At 41.4% G+C, this 21,928-nt stretch overlaps 1 protein-coding gene across 2 annotated transcripts in view; it reads right to left on the bottom strand.

Moving 5' to 3' along the window:
- The window catches only part of LOC119652950 (serine-rich adhesin for platelets), a 321,668-nt gene that overhangs the window by 73,856 nt on the left and 225,884 nt on the right, over window positions 1-21,928 (bottom strand). For both annotated transcript variants that reach the window (XM_038057342.1, XM_038057343.1), the window contains exons 5-7: window positions 15,238-15,356; window positions 14,669-14,880; window positions 5,152-5,441 (exon numbers count right to left, since the gene is read on the bottom strand). In XM_038057342.1, coding sequence (XP_037913270.1) covers window positions 5,152-5,441; window positions 14,669-14,880; window positions 15,238-15,356 — 621 coding nt within the window. The remainder of the gene's footprint in view (window positions 1-5,151; window positions 5,442-14,668; window positions 14,881-15,237; window positions 15,357-21,928) is intronic.

The following is a 21,928-nucleotide window of genomic DNA, read 5'->3' as shown; positions in this document are numbered from 1 at the left end:
AAGGAACTCCAAACATCCCGGTTTTGCACCGAGGTCCACCAATTCGATGTCCCTAAAAGCTCTCTCGCGTCCTGGCCTACGCCATCGCTCCATCTTAGGCAGGGTCTGCCTCGTCTTCTTTTCCTACCATAGATATTGCCCTTATAGACTTTCGGGGTGGGATCATCTTCATCCATACGGATTAAGTAACCCGCCCACCGTAACCTATTGAGACGGATTTTATCCACAACCTGGCAGACATGGTATCACTCATAGATTTCGTCGTCATGTAGGTTACGGAATCATCCATCCTCATATTGGGGGCCAAAAATTCTTCGGAGGATTCTTCTCTCGAACGCGGCCAAGAGTTCGCAATTTTTCTTGCTAAGAACCCAAGTTTCCGAGGAATACATGAGGACTGGCAAGATCATAGTCTTATACGGTAAGAGCTTTGACCCTATGGTGAGACGTTTCGAGCGGAACAGTTTTTGTAAGCTGAAATAGGCTCTGTGGGCTGACAACAACCGTGCGCGGATTTCATCATTGTAGCTGTTATCGGTTGTGATTTTCGTCCCTAGATAGGAGAAATTGCCAACGGTCTCAAAGTTGTATTCTCTTATCTTTATTCTTCCTGTTTGACCAGTGCGGTTTAATGTTGTTGGTTGGTTCGTCTTTGGTGCTGATGTTGCCACCAAATATTTTGTCTTGCCTTCATTCATGTGCAGACCAAGATCTCGCGTCGCCTGCTCGATCTGGATGAAGGTAGTTTGTACGTCTCGGGTAGTTCTTCCCATGATGTCGATATCGTCAGCATAGGCCAGTAATTGGGTGGACTTGAAGAGGATCGTACCTCTTGCATTTACCTGAGCATCACGGACGGCAAGGAATGCGTAGGTTGCTTATAGTCAGGGGGCCTCTACGCTGCATTTCACATTCCCAACAGATGAGTGTGGTTCACAGGAGTGCGGTCTCAACAGTGCACAGCAATCGGACTTATTGCGATCGATTTCTGGGCGATAAGATGACGTGCATTTCTAATGATTAGATCAGCACGAGAGAAGAAGGAGTGGTTGGACAGATGATAGCAAAAATGGGAACAGGCGGAAAGGGTCGTTAGACTCACAGATCAATTCCCAGGCTGAAGTCACAAAGAAATAAACTATAATTTCACGCAACTTCTCAAAAGGGCATTTCGGATACCATAAATACCTAAATAGGTTTACATTGGACACCTCAGCTAAGTGCGGTACTCCGGTTAACCCATCTGCGTTATCCTAGATTCGCATAGGAAAAGAAGGGCTTGGAGAAGGTATTGGAAAGGGTTGTTGCACCGGAAAGTCTAATTGGGAAAATAATTGCACGTCCGAGCAACTGAAATGCAATTAACTGCATTTTGGTTCCAGAAAGGAGCGGTTGCAGATGCAGTCACTGGATACAGAGAGAGGTAGCTGCATGCATCTCACAGCGTAATAGTTTGTGGTGTGTCAACACGGAACAGGTCAAGAGTTAATGCATGTTTTCAGTGGATTAAAATCCCACACTTTCGAACATATACGCCAGTCTCTTTTGAAGAGTCCTACCTTCGCCAAATCAGTAAAGGTTCGATTTTTCTAAAAAAAATTGATAATTGCCTCTTAGCCACAAATTATAAAGAAGCGGGTTTCCTAGAAGACTTGAAACCTTGGATCTAAGTGGGAGCCTGTATAAAAAAAGCAAAATGCTATCTTCCTTTTTCCTTAAACAATATCGGTTTTTATTAGATTCATATTAAGGTTTAGTAGCTCCTTAATTATTATTTGAAATGACACTTTTAATAATAGTTCTCAGAAATGGTATGAAATACACTTGAGGAGTTAAATTTGTCTCTGCTTATGATTGGAAGGAATCCAATAACAAACGTTTGTTAACACTAATCTGTGTTCGTCACGAACATATGGTGATGGTGAGATAATCCATTCGTCTGGACGGTTTCTTGTTTGATTTCTGTCGTCTCAGAATCTTGCAGACTTAATATTAGGTGCGAGAATTCCGTGATAATATGCTCGCGTGTAGCAACATTCGGGGCATATACATATGTATAATGCACAGAAATGATTGCGAATACGGCAAATATTGTGGACGACATTTTGGTCTCTAGACATTCGACATTAACCCTTAAGGATATATTAGATGACTAGTATTAATTCCAGTGTCCGAAAGGTTGCTGCCAATAATAAACCAAACAGAACCCTACTCAGGGTCTTCGGAGCACGGGAAGCGATATGGATTTATGGAAGTTGGCGTTTCCGACAGTTCGCTTCCGGTTCGACTGCTTATATCTGTTCAGGTGGTTTTTCAAATGGCTGTAACGGATTAATATCAGAAATTATACGAGACAGTTTTTCATGGCCGGATTTCTTTTCTCTGCCTTCTATTTTCTTCACAAATAGGCATGTACCTTAAAATCTTTTTTCATTTACCTTCATTTGCATCAATCTTTTCGTCGGTGGGAAGGTTAATTAGCAAAGGTTTTGAAAAGTCCTAAGACCAGGGTTGTCATTGCATTGAATTTAAGTAGTGAAGATCCTCCTTTAGGGAGCAATTCTTGAAGACATTCTCCTTCAATTACGCTTCAATTTAAGGATGTCTAATTGGTCAAGGCCTGGCTGGTAATATGTTTATCCAAGAAAGATCTGTTGCCCTACTGGTGGTTTTTTATGTGAAGCGAACCTAACTGCGAATAAACCGAAGGAATAACTCGGCGTCCGTTTGTTCGGTACTATAAAGGGTGCCAATTGGACTCACAGTCAAGGTCGAAAACCACATGGGAAAGGCTTTATGGACGATAAAGGAAAAGAAAAAACAGGGACCTCCAAGTGATTTACAACCTGAAAGCCACTCTCGTGCAACTGCAAGTAGTTGCTCCATGGCCATGGAGGGTCCGCCGGAAGCATCAAAAGGTCATCCATATTCTTAACAAAATTGTCAAGAATAGGGAAACTTTCACTGTTAACGAGCCAAACAATAATTACCTTGTTAACTAAACAGTGATTCTTAAGGCATATAATAATTTGCCGCCTCCAAACACAACAAATTTCATGGCAAGGCGAACAGAGGAGAGAGAAAAGTTGCTACGTTTCCAGGGGGGGTTGTATCCCCTACATCGAAATTTGTGCGTCGTTGGAAGAACTTCAAGCTTAAGGTTATTTCATACATTGGAATCTCCATGGGAGGCTGGGTAGTAATCAAACAAAAAGAACCTAGACGAGAAGCCTGCCCTTCCTACTCTGCATAAATAGAGTGTTTGAAAAAGGACTTGGGAATGGAATTCGGAGTCAAAAATGCAAAAGCCAAAGTGTTTCGCTCCATGAAAAGCGGGCCAAGATTTGCGAAGATGAAAGTCAGTGGCCTGACGGGGATGGCAAAGAGTAACGCAAGTACTCGTAGGTTCTTGATATCACTTTATGACTTCAACTGACAACTGGACTTCCAGGACAAAGACCCCGAGAGAGTTTCATCATTAATCCTTCTCATATCAGAGATTGAAACTGTTCCATCTCAATAACAACGTAGAGACTGCTACTCTTTTAGAGCAGTGCAGCAGGACTGGAGGAAGTTTTATCATGCTATCAAAGCTAAAGTTGCCGTTAATGCACCATCGACAGACTACAGATGGACTGAATTCAAAGCCCCTGTCGTTTGAGAACTTTCAGTCATTGGAATATGCGCCGTACATCTGGAGACGCAAGCGAATGGTTTTCATACCGAAAGTGGATTGGCACTCATGGAGATAAGGCCGGAAAAACTTTTCCGCTTTCAGTATATGATGAAAATAAAAAAAGAGGTTTCCAGTCCCAAAATCTTAGCATGCCTACCTCAAAGGCAAATCTAAAAAAATGCTTTTCACGTGATAATTACCGCGGGTGCTACACTACAAGCAATATATCTTGACTGCGTGCTTAGATATTGAGGGAGCATTCAACGAGTAGAGTACCAAAGCCATCAGGTTTATGCCGGAACAGGATTTACGGAGTGCTTTTAAGGACCAATGTAATTCAATCATATCTTAGAGGTAACTACCCCCTGAGCTATTAGAGAGCTAAAGCCCAAAGTGCCGTTATCTCCTAAAGCTCTTGTTGATAGTGGTACATTAAAATCTTCGGATGTGGATAGGTACGAAGGAGGTGTTATATGCCGATTACTTGGTGACATTAATGTGGAAGCTATTCTCCTCCATTATTAGCTAAATTATGCGAAGCGACATGTGAGATGTACCTGTGGGTTGTAAGATGCGCACTCGGCATAAATTTGACCAAAACAGAGCTGAAAATACCAAGAAAAATATTCCGCAGTTCTTCTCTCCCCCCGTTGCTTCGTAGAAAGAAAGTCACTTCATAGTTCCTCAAATGTAAGAAATCGCAATTTTTCTTGCTAAGAACCCAAGTCTCCGGAGAATAAATGAGGACTGACAAGATCGTTGTATTGTACAGTAAGAGCTTTGACCCTATGGTAAGACGCTTCGAACCAAACAATTCTTTGGGGACTTTATAGAAATTTCTGGTTGTAGGAGGCGAGACTGTTACCGCTATGGATTCACTCCAACGATAAACTAGCAGTCACCATGGTAGGAGTTTGTGGCATTAAATAGGCACTCCTCGGCGCTTATTGAGCCCTTCGGAACTTATACCTACCTATGTATCCTATAATACTTGAAGCTGCATTTGACACATTAGTGTCTATAATCATTAAGTAGAACTGTCTATGCAGACCAGAGCTATTATATTTTTGGTTTACGTATGATGATATTTCTCAATTCTGTGCAAGCAGAAAGCTTACAACAGCCGACCATGTGTTAATTCAACCCGAAAATCTAGTCGAGTCAGGATTCAGACGGTGAAAAGAGACTCACTAGATTATTCAACGTTTGAAAGGAAACTTTGACGTTTTGGATAATCCGTTGATAACACAATTGATTGTGGTTAAATATGCTGGAATTTTGTTATTGATATCTCCTCCTTCACCACTTCCCGCCCTCAACTTATGGCATTTACGTATTCAATTTCGGAATACAAATATTCGAATACTATGTAAAGCCCATTCTATAGTGATCCCCAAGGAGTAAATTCACTTTACGTCCCCATCGATTCATTTTGCCATTAATTGGACGGTTATAAATAGTTAAATACAACTCACCTGCATGTTCCACGTTCGTGGTCTGGCTTGATGGTAGCTCTTCATTCCATTGTTGTGATTTGCCGAAATTGTTACTTGAGTACTGGCTTGTTTGGTCTGTTGCATAATTTGACTAATGAGATCCAATTGTTGTCGAGTGAGCCCCTCATTACCGGTGCCATTTCCACTCCCCGCCGGTGAACTAGGTGACGATGGCTTTGAATTGTTGAAGTCGCTACTGGCATTACCGCCTCCGCTACTGCTGATACTGTACTGTACACAAGTTGCCCCGTGAGGTGAACTTGCATCGCCTTTTAAAACAGAGAAATACATTTGATTAAGCTTGTTCTGAAAATTGGGAATTTCGAATTTTATCAATAATCGTATTATTTGTTTGACCACATGTTTGAAAAGCTCATGGAATGTAAGAAGCAAAGACGAATTCTACTCCCAGAGAACGCACAATTGTTTGGTACTTCCTATTAGGAAAGCATGCCAGGAAGGTTGGGTACGCTATCAGAATCGTTTGGAATAATGGTCTAGAAATAGCAGGAGTCGTATTTGTTGATAATACTCGATTCTATCGAATACTTCGTCCGTATTACTGTACATTATATTGGAGATAATTAATTCCATTGTTCAGCGTCCAACATGCGCCCTAGCTAAACAAATATTCTGCCAATGTACCTAGATAAACACTTCTACGATATATGGACATATGGTTTTCACAGTTCAGTTGGCTCAAATATGTTTGAAATTTAGTTGAGCTTAATTATCGGAGGAGCTAGGAGAGTCGTAATGTCTGGAGATGTTTGGTAATTATGCAAAGCTTGTGAGTATTGAGTAGAACATTAAATTTTAGCTAAATTGATCTATTTCTTGCAATGTGGATGTAACATAAAGAGTACTTGCTGATTGCTTTCCCAACATGTAAGCATACGATTTGAGAGGATTAATAAATTGTGATTACATGTCTATATGTATGATTTCAGCAGAGGATGTTAGGAAATCAAGGTAGATGGAATGCTTACTATCGCTTGGAATAATACAATCATAACACTATTTAGATCCGATGTGTTCTATGGAGTTCGCTCGTCGTTAAAACTTTCATAACTTCCGGAGTTGCATTAAACACTCAAACAAGTCGCAGATAAGTATGACCAAAATTTCTAGTTGATCAAAGAAGGCGCTCAGGTTATTTGCAAGAGTGGGATGTGTTTCACTATTTACAGTTTCATTAGGTGATGGAATTAGTTCGATGCAAGCTGGCTTCAGTTCTCCAGTAAACTGCAGCTATATGAATGGAAGCTTAAGTTTTCTCTTACTTCTTGAGAACAGTGAAATAACCAACAGGTTTAAGATCTTCTTTTTATTAGGAACAATAGTTTTGTCCATTCTAAAACCTTATGCCGGAAGAACAGTGGGTATAGGATGATACAGGAATATACCGGGGGTCGAGCCGTTCCACCGTCATCACATGGCAACCACAACGTTCGGTAGTTAAGCAGCATTCGTCGAAGATGGACACCATGCCTGTCGCCTCTGCTACACTAATGAGACATCAGCCAATGATATCCAAGCAACAGCAGGCAGCAGGTAGATAAGTGCTAAAATTCCTCTTTTCATGGTTGTACGACCCGCAGAAAATTTCGCATCCAACCAAACCATGATCTTCAACTCGGTTATTCCTGATTAAAAAATCAAGAAGCTCTAATAGTCAAACTACTCTGCTACAGAACCTTCCCAGGAAGAATCAGGTGAAATCCTTCACTTATACGTTTCCGTTCGAGAGAACAAACTCGTCAATAATTCGTGGCCTTGACTACATTTACTCGTCGCAGTAGATCGCTGAGGAGTTCAAGACCCAAGACATCTCCACGTGCTGTCCATTAAAGTTGTCGTCACAATGAAGGCAAGGTAAGAGGGCGAAAGGCAATAAACCGCACTCTAATCCGCTTTGAGCGAATCATGAATAAAAAAATTGTACAGTGGGAAAACCACCAGTGGGTCGGTCATGTGGCTCCGAACTGGCAGACATGGAGCTAGTGATGCCGAACGAAAGTCCCAAATACATGAATTGCGGGGCAAGCGACCGCAAGCAACGACTACAAGTGCCCTAACTTTGGTCAAGTTATGGCGATAGCAAACGCTCAAAAACAGGTTTCTTCATCATAGAATCAACAACCCGCGAGTAATTTCAATGCCCTTCTTCACTCTCCCCATCCATATCCCTGGCCAATGCACTTCGTGGCGGCAATCCAACTACACTAGCTAATCCAGCATTGTCCAAGCAAATCATCCCAGATCTAAATAAGCTGGGCGAACAATCTCAGCATATAATAGTAATGTTTAATACGATGATAAAATGACCTCATTGAACTGAACCTAAACTCCTTAGTCAGTCAGGTTCGTAAATACGATTTCAATTGTTTCTTGGTGAATACAACCTGTAAAACGTCACAACAAGCTGCACTACCGCCGTAGGCCCACATTTCCAAACTTAAACTTTTTACGAACCGGTAGACACTATTCAAACAAAGCGTCCACATCTCCCGCCAGAAGCACCGCAATTCAAGTCTCCGATAAATTTCTTACCACACAACTCTTCCTATCCACTACCGAATGACAACTCCGCCATGAGTTCCTTCCACGCGGATCAACTGAGCCCACCTCTCACATCATGATCCCTAATTTTAGGAAGCGGCTTAAATTCCAATTATGCCTCATGCCACTAACAATGGCCGCTTGCTACACCGCTGGTTGACAACAAGTTTTGCTGCTTGTAACATTTACCGTTTCAGCCTGGCACTGGTGCTGCAAACTCAAATACTTTCCCATTGGTAGAAACATTCCCCAGAATCAGTGACCATGAGACTATCATCCTCCTCCCTGACGGTGCCATCCCCCACCACCCCCGATGGTGCCTGACTACAGGGATACCAATTGGCGACTCATTAACCGACCCTTTAGATCCCGACTTTCACAAATCATACTTTTCCCGAAACACATCGAATCGAGTGAGACCATTGATAGCACAGCTCATCCATTCACTGAAGCCAGCACGCGCACTCAGTAATCAAAACGCATTTGCCTACTGGATGACATTCTTCAGGATATATCCTATAAACAAGTCGGGAAACCGGAAGCTGGACGCTTCAGGTACGAAAGGTTTTGTGCATTTCTTAGTACGTAGCACGTAATATATGCATATACAATATTATGTGAGAATATCCATTTTCGGATGATATTGACATTTATAGCCTTGAATTTGCAAAGAAGCGACGACTTTGACGTATTATAACTTTGTTAGCAATAGTGCGATTTCCACCAAACTTGGTAATATCATGCTCTATGTTACACCCTATATTGTTGCGAAATTTCGTGGTCTTAGCATGAACTTAAGGGGGGTTTTGCAGCGAATTACTAAAAATTATAGTTATATACTATTATTAACTTTATTTGTGCAAATATCAGTGTGGAAGGTATTTTGGAGCCCAGGCACCATACAGTGGCAGCCTCCTGATTTTTTTTAGATTTTTCGGTTGGGTAGTTTCTGAGAATGGCCCCCGTAAAGGAATGGTCACTTTCAACCCCCCGCACTCCCCACCTTTCCAACAAATGTCAAAACTAAGACCGGCTTCGAAAAGTACTAACCGAGACCTTTAATTTGATACCCCACATGACTACATTTGATGAAAAAAAAAATTACACCCCCCTTTTACATGTATGGGGACCCCCCCTTAAATTCGACGTAAGAGGATGCAACTCACTGCATGTGTGAGCGTTCACAGTTCCCACCTTTCTACCAAATTTGGTGTCAATCGCTGTAACCGTTTCCGAGAAAAATGCGTGTGACGGACAGACAGACAGACAGACAGACAGACAGACAGACAGACGGACAGACAGACAGACAGACAGACAGACAGACAGACAGACGGTAAACCGATTTTAATAAGGTTTTGTGTTTACACAAAACCTTAAAAAAAACTCTACGTTGGAGACTATTTAGAAATAGGTACTCTCCGCAGCACTCCTCGGTGAATAACAAAATTGACGATTTTGATACTTCAATCCACAGAGAAATCCTTACCCCATATACCAGCCATCTTCCTTAACACCTGTCATGTATGGAGTTAGACCCAAACACATACACGGAAATCCGTAACCCCATGACTTGACAAAGCTACCAGCTGTAGTGAAACGTCCTTGCAAAACATTTTCGCAAAATTCGCCACTACACCCTCCTCACGCTTGACCAAAGCTTCGATGCCGCAGCCAATCCATCAATCGTCTCCCTTAAAGCCAATCTATCGTACTCCCAAGTATCGAGCCAAACTGAACTATTCCAATTTCACCAATCAAGTTCGTCAAACCCGAAACGGTGACAAAACCAGATTAGGAGGCTTATTTTCACGTATTTTTCTAGCAGGAAAAATTAATTAGAATGCAATTAAATTTAGACATTATATTAGTCGTAGGCCGAACAACTTTTGAAATCACTTAAGTTAAAAATAACAAAGTTAGGCGGCATTGTTCCGCTGAAGGTTGAAACTAGAGTTCTCCAACTGGGGGACGTGTAGCATCCAATAGTAATCTGAATTATTAACGTACTTTGTAAGAATATTAACCTCAATGCGGGAGAAAATAATCAAAATTTTTGGAACTGCTGAGAAAAGAAACTCCGTTTATACCATTTTTTTCACTAATTATGCCAAAAGCATGCTTGAAAAAACGGTATGACCCCAATTCCTAATCCTTGGTAGTTTTATAGAAAACCATTCCTCCAAATTACATCCCATTATCACTTTTTAAGTTCGAATTCTCGCTAATAGGAAAAAGCCATTTTATGAAAAACGCGTTGGATTTTTTTTTAAAGTTGCCTTTTGAAAGCACCGTCAGAAGACTTTCATGTTATTAGTTTGAATGACCAATAGATCCACCGTCGAAAATTAGCCTGGAGTGTCGGCGCCACTTATTAAGGCAGGACATTGCTAGGTTGACTCAAAGAATAAAGTGCACACCTTTTAGTGGAACTATGCCATCTCCAGTGGGACACTCACAGTTGAAATTCTGACCAGATCGAAGAGGAAACTTTCTGTTGTCGGTTGTGGCGATGTGGCGAAAGTCACTTCAGATGCATTCAAAAGGCAGTGCAGTTTTGTCAGATCACTCAACGAACCCCAACAGAGCGCCCAGACAGCTTTCGGTAACAGAAGCAAAAAATTATTGTGGAGAATTTTGAAGGATTACCGCTGAAGCCACCTTTCAAGCCTTGGTCCGGATCAGATGCAGAATTTCTGATACAAAATATTTAACAACATATACGGTCGGTTGGCACATTGCATAAATCAACACATTAGTCGACCGTAAGTTCCACCCTTCCTCAAGGCGGAAATTACCTATCTTATCGCTCAAAAGGATGTGATGTAGGAACTCGTAGATACAAGATAAATTTGTTGCTTACAAACCCACTACAAATTCATAATGTTCGTTATTAGAGCAAGGGTCAATGCGCACCTCTAGGTCAAAAGCAATCTGTTCGAGGAGCAGAAGGCCTGCCGAGTCGAATGAAAGGTTTGCAAAGACCAACTCATTATCGACTCATTGGTCGTAGGACAGGCAAATAGAGGCCAGAAAAATTTCGTCAGTTGCTATATTGACTACGCCAAGGGTTTTAATAGCATACCGCATACCTATCGAACCTGTACCGCATGAATCCCAAACTAAATTTTTGTTGACAATTACAGAAGGTGGTATACCAGTCTGTCAGTGCATTCTGCATTCATCCACTGAGGGTAGCAACAACCCAGAACCCATCCGCCATACGCAAGGGTTATCACGAGTCACATGCTTGGTATAGCATTGGTAACCTCCAAGTCCAAGCCATTCTTTTGGAATTTCTAGGAGGCATAAAGCTAGTGCTAAACTCGCATCTATCGGGGAAGAATGAGATAAGTGCACTGAATGTATTCGCCATCCCTGCACTGGCATATGCAGGAAGCAGGCAAGGCACTTCAAGGTTCACTCCACTTAACTTAAAAGATCCATCTTTCAATCCTCTAAGTGGAGTCGAATCGGACCAGGAGCGGATCGATTAATGGAAGTCGAAGGCAGTGCACGGCAAACACGTGCATTATATCTGACTGCCGTTTATCGGTCTTTATATGTCGAACTGATGGCTGCGTGTTGAGGAGCTTTTCGCTGAGACGGAAGGAGTTATGTGCGCCATTCAGACAACCGAACAAAAAGATCATAGGAGCGGGTCGAGAGTGACCAAGGCATCCTGCCTGTGTTGTTAGAGACGTTGAACAAGTGATACAGCAAGAGGTCGAAAATTATCAGCACTGCCATTATGCATATTGTTTCCGCTACCTTCTTACTGACGTCTTTTTCAATTACTTTTCGTCACGGGAGAAGTGAATCTGCTAAATCTTCAGTTATGAAGGAGAGCCTATGAACGTCGCAACTGCCCACCTTATATAGACACAAACGGCATGTATCACACCTAAATGAGATATCATCATGTGTCAATACTGTTCACTTCCGCTCACAGCATACACGAAAGGAATAACCTGTAGTTTCAGTCAATTCTCTCCGTTGATTTTCCTTTTATTTTCCCTGATTCAACGGAGATATCGTACAATACGTCTTCTTCGTGATACTTTCTAACATCTTCTCTTAATGCAAGCAATTCAAATCGCACTATTTCTTACTCTTATACAGAGTCAATACAGTACAAGAGAAAAATCAAAAGGAAAAATTGCCATTTTTTTAATAACAACGCTGCAGATTACTGTTTTTCTTTTTCTTCAGCCTTCCGAAGCGGGATTAGCTCATCCTGATTGTTAATGTTATTTCGCTCGCTCATATGCATGATTTAGTCTAGGGACTCCCAATTCATCAGCTAGGTTATCAAGCCAACCTCCTTTCGGGCAGATTTTCCGTTGTTTTTCATCAGCTTTGACATAGCAAATGCGTCCTCTTCGGTGCGAATTACATATCCGTACAACAAAGACAGCTCTCCAGCAATTTTTCTACAACTGGTGCAACCCCATATTGAGAGTGGATATCGTCATTCCGGATGTCGCATATTACACCACTAGTCCAACTTAATATTTTTGTCTCCATTACCACAAGGCTTCTACAGACGGCCAACACTCCGAATCATAGAGAGTAATAGAGCACTTCCGCAAATTGTGAACTTAAGAGCTTCGTTGTGGAACGCCATTTCCTCTAGGTTGCGCTAATACCTGAAGCAGTTTTATAACGAAGTTCACCATTGGCAGATGGCAATGATCCGAAATATTTAAATCGTTCCGGGTTACTACCACTAACAGTGATGGTACCTGTTTCATTGGAATCGGTCGTCATAAATTCTGCTTTATTCAGATTCAGTCTCAGATCAAGTTGCATGAGGTCGCCGTTCCACCTTTTTAAAAGTCGCTGGAGATCATCTTTGCTGTTAGAAGGGGGAAACATCATCTTCATAAAGCAGTGTATACGGCACTGGATGTTGGATGTCCCGTGTGACAGTATCCAAACCAAGAACTGAGAAGAGAGGGGAGAGAGCGCTTTCTTGATAAACACCGATCTAGACACGAAACCGTTTTGATATGTCCGCTACACTTTGAACTTTACTTTTCGGACCGTGGTAAAGCAATTTAACCCAGAGAACGAATTCTTCTGTTACTAAGAATTGCCATAGAGCATACCAGATGATTTCGTGTGGCACACGGTTAAACGCCTTCTCTAGGTCCAATGCAATATAAGAAAGGCAATGCTTCTCACGGTGTTTCTCAATGAATAATCGCGTAGCGTTTATTCCGTCACTAGTTCCGATGTTCTTGGCTTGGTTCACTGCAATTTGAATAATGTTCAAAGTACTTTTGTCAAGACTGCCTTTAAAAATGATCATGGTATGGCACAGCGATCGGATCTGGCAGTAATTTGAATATTCCGCTTAACTCCCTCTCTTTTTTTGTATTGTAACAATGCTGCTCCCTGTCCAGAACTCAGTCAAAAATATATGCCAGGCGATGTAAATTTCTGCAATAAATTTTACGTCTTGGAGTGCTTCTAGTCCTAAGTGAGCAGCACTTCATCTAATTTGTATTACAATAAAGTCCCCGAGCGCTTGAACACGATGACTATGACGAGCGGACCAATCCTTGATGGTAATTGCATTATCGTCGTGTAGACAAACCTGTGTTCGCCAATTTTTCATACTGTCGCAATGAAGTAGGCCTTTTGCGCCGCTCAAATAGCTTGCGTTTTACCCCATGCATTTTGTCATACCAGTCTAAAAAGGAACAAACATTGTAATATTGCTTAATATCAATTTCTAAGCAATTGCCAGTATTTAAAAGATAATTTTTGGCGTCTCCTATTCATTTAATTTCTGGAAATCCTGGTTTGATTGACCGGAACCCGTAAAAGAAAACTAGTTTCCTTTCATTCGCATTACCGTTGTCTCTATTCCACCAAGTCATCCAACGGTGATGCAACAACTATTTTAAGCTGAATTTGCCGCTAATATTGTCTTGCACATTTACAACCTCGCAAATTCACACACGACAAAATCTCTCCATTTCCTTCGCCGATTCGTTAAGCAAAATGCCGCCTACATTGCCGTAAAATTTCCTGGTTCTAGGATGTACTTAAGGGGGTTCTGTAGTCAATTACTGAAAATTATAGTAATATACTGTTATTCATTTTATTTGATTAGATATCGGTGTGTAGGGTATTTCGGAGTCTAGGCACCAGATAGTGGCAGCCTCTCGATTCTTTTCAGATTTTTCGGTTGGGTAGTGTTTCAGAATGGGTTCGTGAGAAAGATACTCCATTTAAAAGAAGAGTTCCTCATATTCTTTTAAATTGTAACTGCAGCAACTGAAGGTCTTGAAATGACAGCTGAAAATCAGTCCCGGGCTTGTTTTTGAGTGGTTTTTCTATAGCATTAGTCCAAAAATGTGCCGCTATTCAATCTCCCGATCTGTTCCTTTTAGTAATTTTTTTCGATTTCAGATCGAAATGGCTTATTATATTCTGACGATGAATCATTCTCAAGTCAAAGGGGTTATTGAAAATGATGTCCCTGAGACGAGAAAATTGCGAGCAGTGTCTTCAAGCAGTCAGCAATTAGAAAGGATTCTATGTAGTAATCAAATAATAATTGACATTTTGAAAGACTTGGAGACCGAGCGCTTTTGCTCCCTTGTTTATCAAATAATTTCCCTTTGCTTATTTTATTTCAGCGAAGAACTGGAAGGTTACTATCATGCGCTTAATGATTCGATTCAACTGAAATTTTGTAAAGTATAAACTATGGAAACTTTCTTGCAACCAGTAATGAAAAAATAATTGAAACTGCGAAAATAGACTGCCTTGTCAAGGAAAACATATCTAAAATTAATGCGTGATACATTAACCTACAACTTGAAAATATCTTCTTCCACATTCGCCTAGAACTACATACTCGTATCACCTCGTTGGTGTGCTAGACCAAGGAGAAAATCATTTTCATCTTCAATTTTCTTACCACTTGCGGTTGCCGGTGATAAACTGAGCCCAGTTGGTGGTCCGGTTGATGGCGACATTGATTGATTGGGTGTTGTTGGTGTCATTGCCGAGGAGCTGTGGTGGTTTTCCGTATGTCGCCTTAATGATCTTGCATCACAGTATGATTTTCCGCAACCCTCTGCTTTACATTCGTACGGTTTCTTATTACGATGTGTCAGCATGTGACCATTTCTGTGGATTGTTTGTTCGCCGGTTGTAATGCAATTAACGTGGTGGAATATCAGAGCGAGTCGAGGAGAATGACTGAGGAGCAGAGTTCATGCCAAAAATGCTTGAATTTTTTAGGATGCTCTGACCTAGTTAGCGATAAGCTTCACGAAACTTTTTTTTATTCAGCAGAAGGAGGTAATTTCGTCCTTTGATTTTTTGCTCAATTCACCGATTTATTATGCGGGTCACGCTCAAGAAAGTTTTTTGAACACGACAAAAAAGACTGTTTATGCATGAACTATGCTCCATCAAAACTACATGGTCATAAGTAGTATATTCCTCTCGACTCAAACTATGAACATCTCAAAAGATACTTACAGATGGTCCTGTCTTTTAAATGCTTTCGAACACATTGCACACACATATTTCCTCTCGTCGCTGTGTGTTAGTTTGTGTTTGGCCAGCGCTGAGGCATTTCCAAAAACTTTACTACAAACCTGCAATGAACAAAAAGAAACAAAAAGGCATGAAATGGAGAAAATGGAGGAACCGATGATATTGTTCAATAACAAGATGAAATCATCCTAAAAATAAGGAAGCGGTTATGTGGGTGGACATGAGAACAAAAAACATCCCGTGCACCTAATTGGAAACAGACATTGACGATTTCAGAGGAAAATATTTTGAAACGATTTCTTGTTAGATGTGTAATCGTGCAAACAACTTTTTTATTCATTTTCAATCTTTAATGTATCTTGCAACACACTTAAATGAAAATTAATAGGAACACAGTCGATTATATTTGTCATTAAATTGTCTAAACTGATTTATGGCAATTTTTGATAAATACAGATTTGAAAAACAATTTGTAGGTTACCAATCATTGCTGACACTGCCGTGCTCGAAACGCCTATTTTTACCTGAAACCCCGAAATATCCCGCACAATGCAATGTGGAATTGCTCCTTCACTCTATTTCCCTAAACTGGTAACCGTCATGAGGCCAGTCCCTATATATACTGTATACTGTATACTGGCGTATACTGGCTATATAGAGGCACCCCTTTTGCACTGCAATCCTGAACTTTTGATCAGCAATTTTTCGTTTTTCCCAAGACAATCCTTCACATTTTGGAAGCCCCGTCGGGTCCAAGGTGAGGAAACCCCGATTGGCAGAAACCGGCATGTACTTGTCGAGATTAGTGTGCAATTTAGGGCGAAAACTGGCCACACTGGTTCTGACATTTTCGTAATGAAGAAAAACGGATCGAAAATTAGTCGCGTTTTGAAGGGCCAAATTAGGTTGAAAGCAGCGAATTTATTTATGTTTTTATTTATTAATGAACAATAAAGGCTGTCGTACGGAAGGTCGCGGTTCAAATTTCACTGGTGGCAGTGGAATTTGTATCATGATTTGACGTCGGATACCAGTCGACTCAGCTGTGAATGAGTACCTGAGTCAAATTAGGGTAATAATCTCGGGCGAGCGCAATGCTGACCACATTGCCTCCTAGTGTACCGTTACGGTCTTGAATGAAGTGCTCTAACACACTTCAAGGCCCTGATCCAACATGGATTGTTGCGCCAAAGATTATTATTATTATTAAAGAGAGTAAACTCCGGTGACTTATTACTCAGAAGGAGGAGAAAGTAATAACCTTAACCAATGCTAAAAACTACTCAATGGAAAGAAGTTTAAGGGACCAAGCTGTTGTGCGTTATACCTTTGACAAAGTCTTAGAATCAGGTAATGGAAATAGATTTCCAGCTTCGCGCAGGACACGTGTATTATAAGACGCAGCAGGGTAGATTATGGCGAAACAGTCCATCAGACCCGAGGGAAGTTTGAAGTTTGAAAAATGTGCGTAAATCCAAATAGGTTCTACACTGTTGCAGGAGGAGAAGGTTCAGAAAGCAGAAGTGAAACTGGTAGTCCACACGAGAATCGTTTTTCTTAAAGAAGAGGGAACGGGTTAATTTACGTTGCACTTTTTCAGGGGTAAGAGATAATCACAGCTACGGAAGGGTGACTAGATCACTGAGCAGTACGCGAGGATTTCTCTCACGAGGAAGTTGAAGAAAGTTACGGAAGGTTGGATGGAATCAAAATCCGAGGTGGAGTGATGTAGAAAGACAGACAACTTAGCACCCCGATTGGTGCGTTCGAGGTACAAAGCGGAGCTAATTGTCGACAGTGACTCCGAGGTCTTGAATGTAGTTCCAATATGATTGGGAATATCCGGCAAGATAGTAGGAATAGGAAAGGGGTGCGAATTTGGGCGAGTAGTACATAGAGTGGCACTCTCTAACGTTAAGCGCTTGAACGTGAACAGAGTACCAGGGAACCAGAGTGTATAGGTTTGATTAAAGGACACAGTCTCCCCTCGTCGACGATATAGCGGAAAGCAGCATGAAGTCATCCTCGTAGACCAAACAGCGACAAGTAAAGATATCATTGATAAAAAATAAAGGTAATAATTGAGCGCTGCAAGACGCCCGAGAAGCAGAGGAGGATATGCAGCCATCAAATGAGACGCGCGGGATCCATTGGAAAGGAGGCATGCCATGAAACAACTGATATGCAATACTGAGGGTGGGGCGCTTGAGCAGTAATATCTTGCGATTTACAGAATCGAAGGCTTTAGAATAGTATAGAAAGTATGTACTTAATTTAACATTTGGTCTGAAAGTTAGTGAAGTCGACTAGGTTGGAGGCGGTGGCCATACGCTTAACAAAGCCTTGTTCTTCTTTCACTATAAGTTGGGCAAAATAAGACGATAATTTTCAGCAATAGCGTAATCGCCTAGTTTGTGAATGGAGATGATTAGGGCCTCTTTCCACAGGTTAGAAAAATGGTTCTCTGCAAGGGCTCTTGTCGTAAATAAGATAGAAGGTACGGGGCATGCTGCGTTCACTAATGGGAGGAAAGAGGATGAAGGAGAAGGAAAATAGGGTGAATAAAAGTAGCGGGATAGTAAATCCCAAGATAGTTGGGGGCGTTAGGGGAAACGCCAGAAAATTTGATGAAAGGAGGAGACAGTTGGGCAGAAGTGCCGGAGATGACTTGAGGTATTTCCGTACCAGTGATAGTTGGGGGGTTACGAGAAATGCCAGAAAATTTGATGAAAGGAGGAGATAGTTGGGTAGAAGTGCGGGAGTTGACTTGAGGTTTTCTGGCTTCAGTGAGTATAGTTTTGAAAAAAAAAGGAAATTAGTATAGGTCTCAGAAGACAGGAACTTTTTCCTTGCAGTGAGTATTTGAAAAAGGAGATGGGGCATGGAGAGATTGGGAAAGGCAACGCATAGCAAGATGAAAATCAAGAGTGCGATTTAAGTGTTTCCTGGGTAGGTTAAATTGAAAGGTGGCATACGTGTCTCTGAAAGTAAACAAAGGAGGGGAAAGCTGGGGGGAATTATTGAGGAGGGAGGGAAGGCCGAAAGTAAGTCAATAGGAAGGTTAAATTCACCGCAGAGGAAGAAAAGAAAAGAGAGGAATAAAACGGTTAGGCTTGCTGATATTCTGTCGAAGAAATCTTCATGCAGAGACGGTGCCGAGGCAGGAAAAATATATAGAGGATATAATATTCGTATGTTTGGCGGATTGACTCGTACGGTGACAGAATCGTAGGTGCAGTAGGAGGAGGAAAACAAGCTTTCGGCACTGAGACCTGAACAGCTGTCAAGGCACTTTCGCCGATTGACTTGTCAAGCCCAGCGCAGTTTCTGTGACAACGGGTTACAGAGTAATCTTGGTGGAACGCGTGATGTTTTAACGCAAAGACAGATAACGACAGTTTGGTGCTTAGATCCTTTACATTTTGGTAAATAAAGTCTTAACTAATGCAAATTGTTCAAAGTTGGCGGGCGAGCCGGGCATTTTCTCGATGGTTAATCTCTTGATAAGGCTTGATGAAGACCCCTGGCGGCCAAAAGGAGGATTGGGAGATAGTTTCGAAGTCATGAAGGTATGTTACTTTAAAGAGGAGCTAAGTTAAGTTGGGTTTGCCTCTGACGTAGGCCAGAATATCGTCGGAAGGCGCTGGAAGTAGCGCTCGGGGCGCCAGTTCAAAAATAGTAGCACGATACTCTTAGCTGCGTAGCGCAGCCGATGCCGAGTACGCAACGTGCACCCGGAATGAAAACTCATTATTTGCGATAATTTGTCTTCGAGACACCGTCACACTAGTGCGATATTTTACAGTTGTACTGGAATAGCTATTGGTTGATTGGTTATTGCGGGACCCATTTCCCCCTTATAGGTGTTGCGAATGCTGTATGTGGATGTGTTGTGGATGGCTTCATTGTTAACTCTCACCTGATTATTAGAGGGGACTCTAGGTGGTGTTGGTTTTCGAGCTCGGACAGTGTGTTCTAGCATTCATCAAGGCTGAAAGGTTGTGGCGTTCGATCAAGACGTGGCCAATTTGGTTGAAAGTGGTGTCGTCTGAAAGTGGTCTCTCTTTGTGGACCGTTTTCCGCACAAACCAGGTACTTCCAACAATCGTTTCGTGTGACACTGCTAACCGAATAATCCGCATTCCATTATAAAGTGTATTTTTCTGTAAGCTATGGGAGCCAACGTATCATCTGAATACTGACTCCGCCCCTACTTGACTGTTAAAATCCCCGAGTATGATTTTGATATCATACTTGGGACAGGCTTCGAGGGTTTGTTCTACTGCCTCATAGAAGGTATTCTTCTCCGACTCTGCAGCCTCCACTCGTGAACGTTAATGAGGCTTATATTTATAAATTTGCCTCGCAAGCGCAGGATGCGTAGCCGTTCGCTTATTTTTTCAAAGCCGATAACAACAGGTTTTATTTTTTTGGCTGACTATAAAACCTAGTCCGCGCATATGGTTTACTGAATGACCACTATAATCTATGGTGTAGAGACTCTTCGCTAAGAAACAGGTCCCTGTCCAACGCTCTTCTGCAACGCTGTTATATTTGTGCTATATTGGGGCGAGGTAGCGGTTGCTTGGCAGCTCCATTTCTGTATAAGGAGCAAATGTTCAATGAGAAAATGAGCAAATCGTTATTCCATTTACGTTGCCGGGTTGTCGCTGAAATTTTTGTTATCATATATCGTTTTTATATTAGATACCAAATAAAACGCAACTATAATTTAATCGAAGGTGCCTTGTGTACTTTGGACGAGCAAATTGCTGTTATGTATTAATTTTCTCCGTCGAAACTTTTATTTCATCCTTCTCTAAACTAACAGGTGGTGTGGGTGCTTCCAAAGACTATCCTTTGCTATTTCATTTTCAGATTTTTCCCCGAAGAAGTGCAGAACAACCAACCCCAGCTGCGTTCTCACCCAGTTTGCATAAATTTAATATGTACAACTGCCAGAATGATTTACCTTAACTGCACTCCGCAAACAGGATCCTTACAAATTACACCGACCCTGAGAGATTGCCTGCACAAGCATCACTTCGCCAGAATCCATCTTGACTTGTTACTCCATTTTTTTAGCTTTTCCTGTAATCAAGTCGAACTGGAACAGAAGCAGAAAATTCAATATCTGGATTCGTAATAACGATTGCTTACCGTTTCCAGATCAGTGAAGCACAATAAATTTCCGGTGATAATAATAAGTTAGGATTGCTTGCAATATTGCCGAAGCAAAAGAAATGGAAAACAGTATTGTCAGGATGTTCCTTATCTTGCTCCTGCTTGCCCTTTTCGTGCATCTTGTACCAATCATTATCCATTAATCAAGGAAAAACGAAACCAACTTGCTTCGAAGCGGGAGCCAGGGGCTTCGCTTGTTTGCTTATTAATTTTCTTTAGATTCATCGTAATAAATACAGTTCTGTCTCTACCATTGGATCGATTTGAGAATGCTCTTTGCAGTGCTTCTTTCGGTTGAAACAAGGATTCCCGTTGAAGTTTATTTTTAGCCCTTCAAGGAAAACACAAATTCGTATATCCAAACTTGGCGAGATATTCCTCTGTTCCGCGTTTCAGGCTCCTCTTGTGGGTACATTCGCCTGGTGGAGCATGCAAGAGCTTCGAGCCACACCATTGGCAATAGTCCCCACGATTCTGAATTCCGTCATCTGTACGTTACCGAAGAGTGCTGAGCGTAAGAAAATTCGCAGTCTCACAATAAAATTTAATAATCTTTCCTTGTTTTCATTTCATTAATTTTCTTCCCTCAATTTTCCTTTCATTAAAATAAAAAACAATATCGCGCGTCCTCCGTATGAAAATTTGGAAGAAGCGGAAATACAGAGAAGAAAAAGTATTGAGGTTTCTACGACGCCCGGAGTGGGGGCAAGTATAGCAGTAAATCGGGAATTGGATAATAGATAGTCTGCGAGGGGCTAAGTTGTCTGAAAGCATTCTAAATTTGTATCTTGTTGAATGGAACGACACAGCGGAACGAACGTTACTCCGAGCAATGTAACTGAACAGCAAGAATGAGATATGACGAAAATGGAAGAGATTTTTTCAAATAGCAATATCAGAGGAAAAATGATATTATGAAAATATTAAATTCTGTTGTTGTTTATTTTCCATCCCTACATGATACCATGTCGGATTTACAGAGAGAAAAGACGGAGTTTGTATGGCAAGGCGTCGGGAGTGAGGGTGCAAACGAGCCCTGCTCGCAGTAACAAGAGTCGCCAGGATACATTAAATTGGTCACAGGCAAGCAGTCTCGGCTATAAAATGATCATATGCTAAATGTACGTGTGCTCATGTTGTGAATTTAATTAAATCCCTACTTTTTTGAGGTGTCAATCAAACGATAGGGAGCAAAAAGTTTCCTACTTATTAAAAGAATTAATTAAACAGAGCCGGATTTTTCTTTCGCGCGAAATCTATTAGCCTGGCACATTCCTAACAGAATATAATTAAAATGAGGAAGCGAAGGCCTTTTCACGCTCGGATGCTCTAAGTTGTGAAGGAATAAAAGATGATTCCCGGGAGCTTATACTGAACGTAATTTCTGTATCTAGCGAAACGATGGCTTGTTTAAAGCAAAATGTAATATGATACGGCGTGTAAGTGGGCAAGAGCATTATGGGCTACAATTTCTTTTACATCTATCTAC

This window comes from Hermetia illucens, chromosome 3 (assembly GCF_905115235.1).
Source record: "Hermetia illucens chromosome 3, iHerIll2.2.curated.20191125, whole genome shotgun sequence".
In the NCBI taxonomy this organism is placed as follows: domain Eukaryota; kingdom Metazoa; phylum Arthropoda; class Insecta; order Diptera; family Stratiomyidae; genus Hermetia; species Hermetia illucens.
Note: the sequence above shows the minus strand (reverse complement) of the source record. Positions and strands in the feature narration are given on the sequence as shown.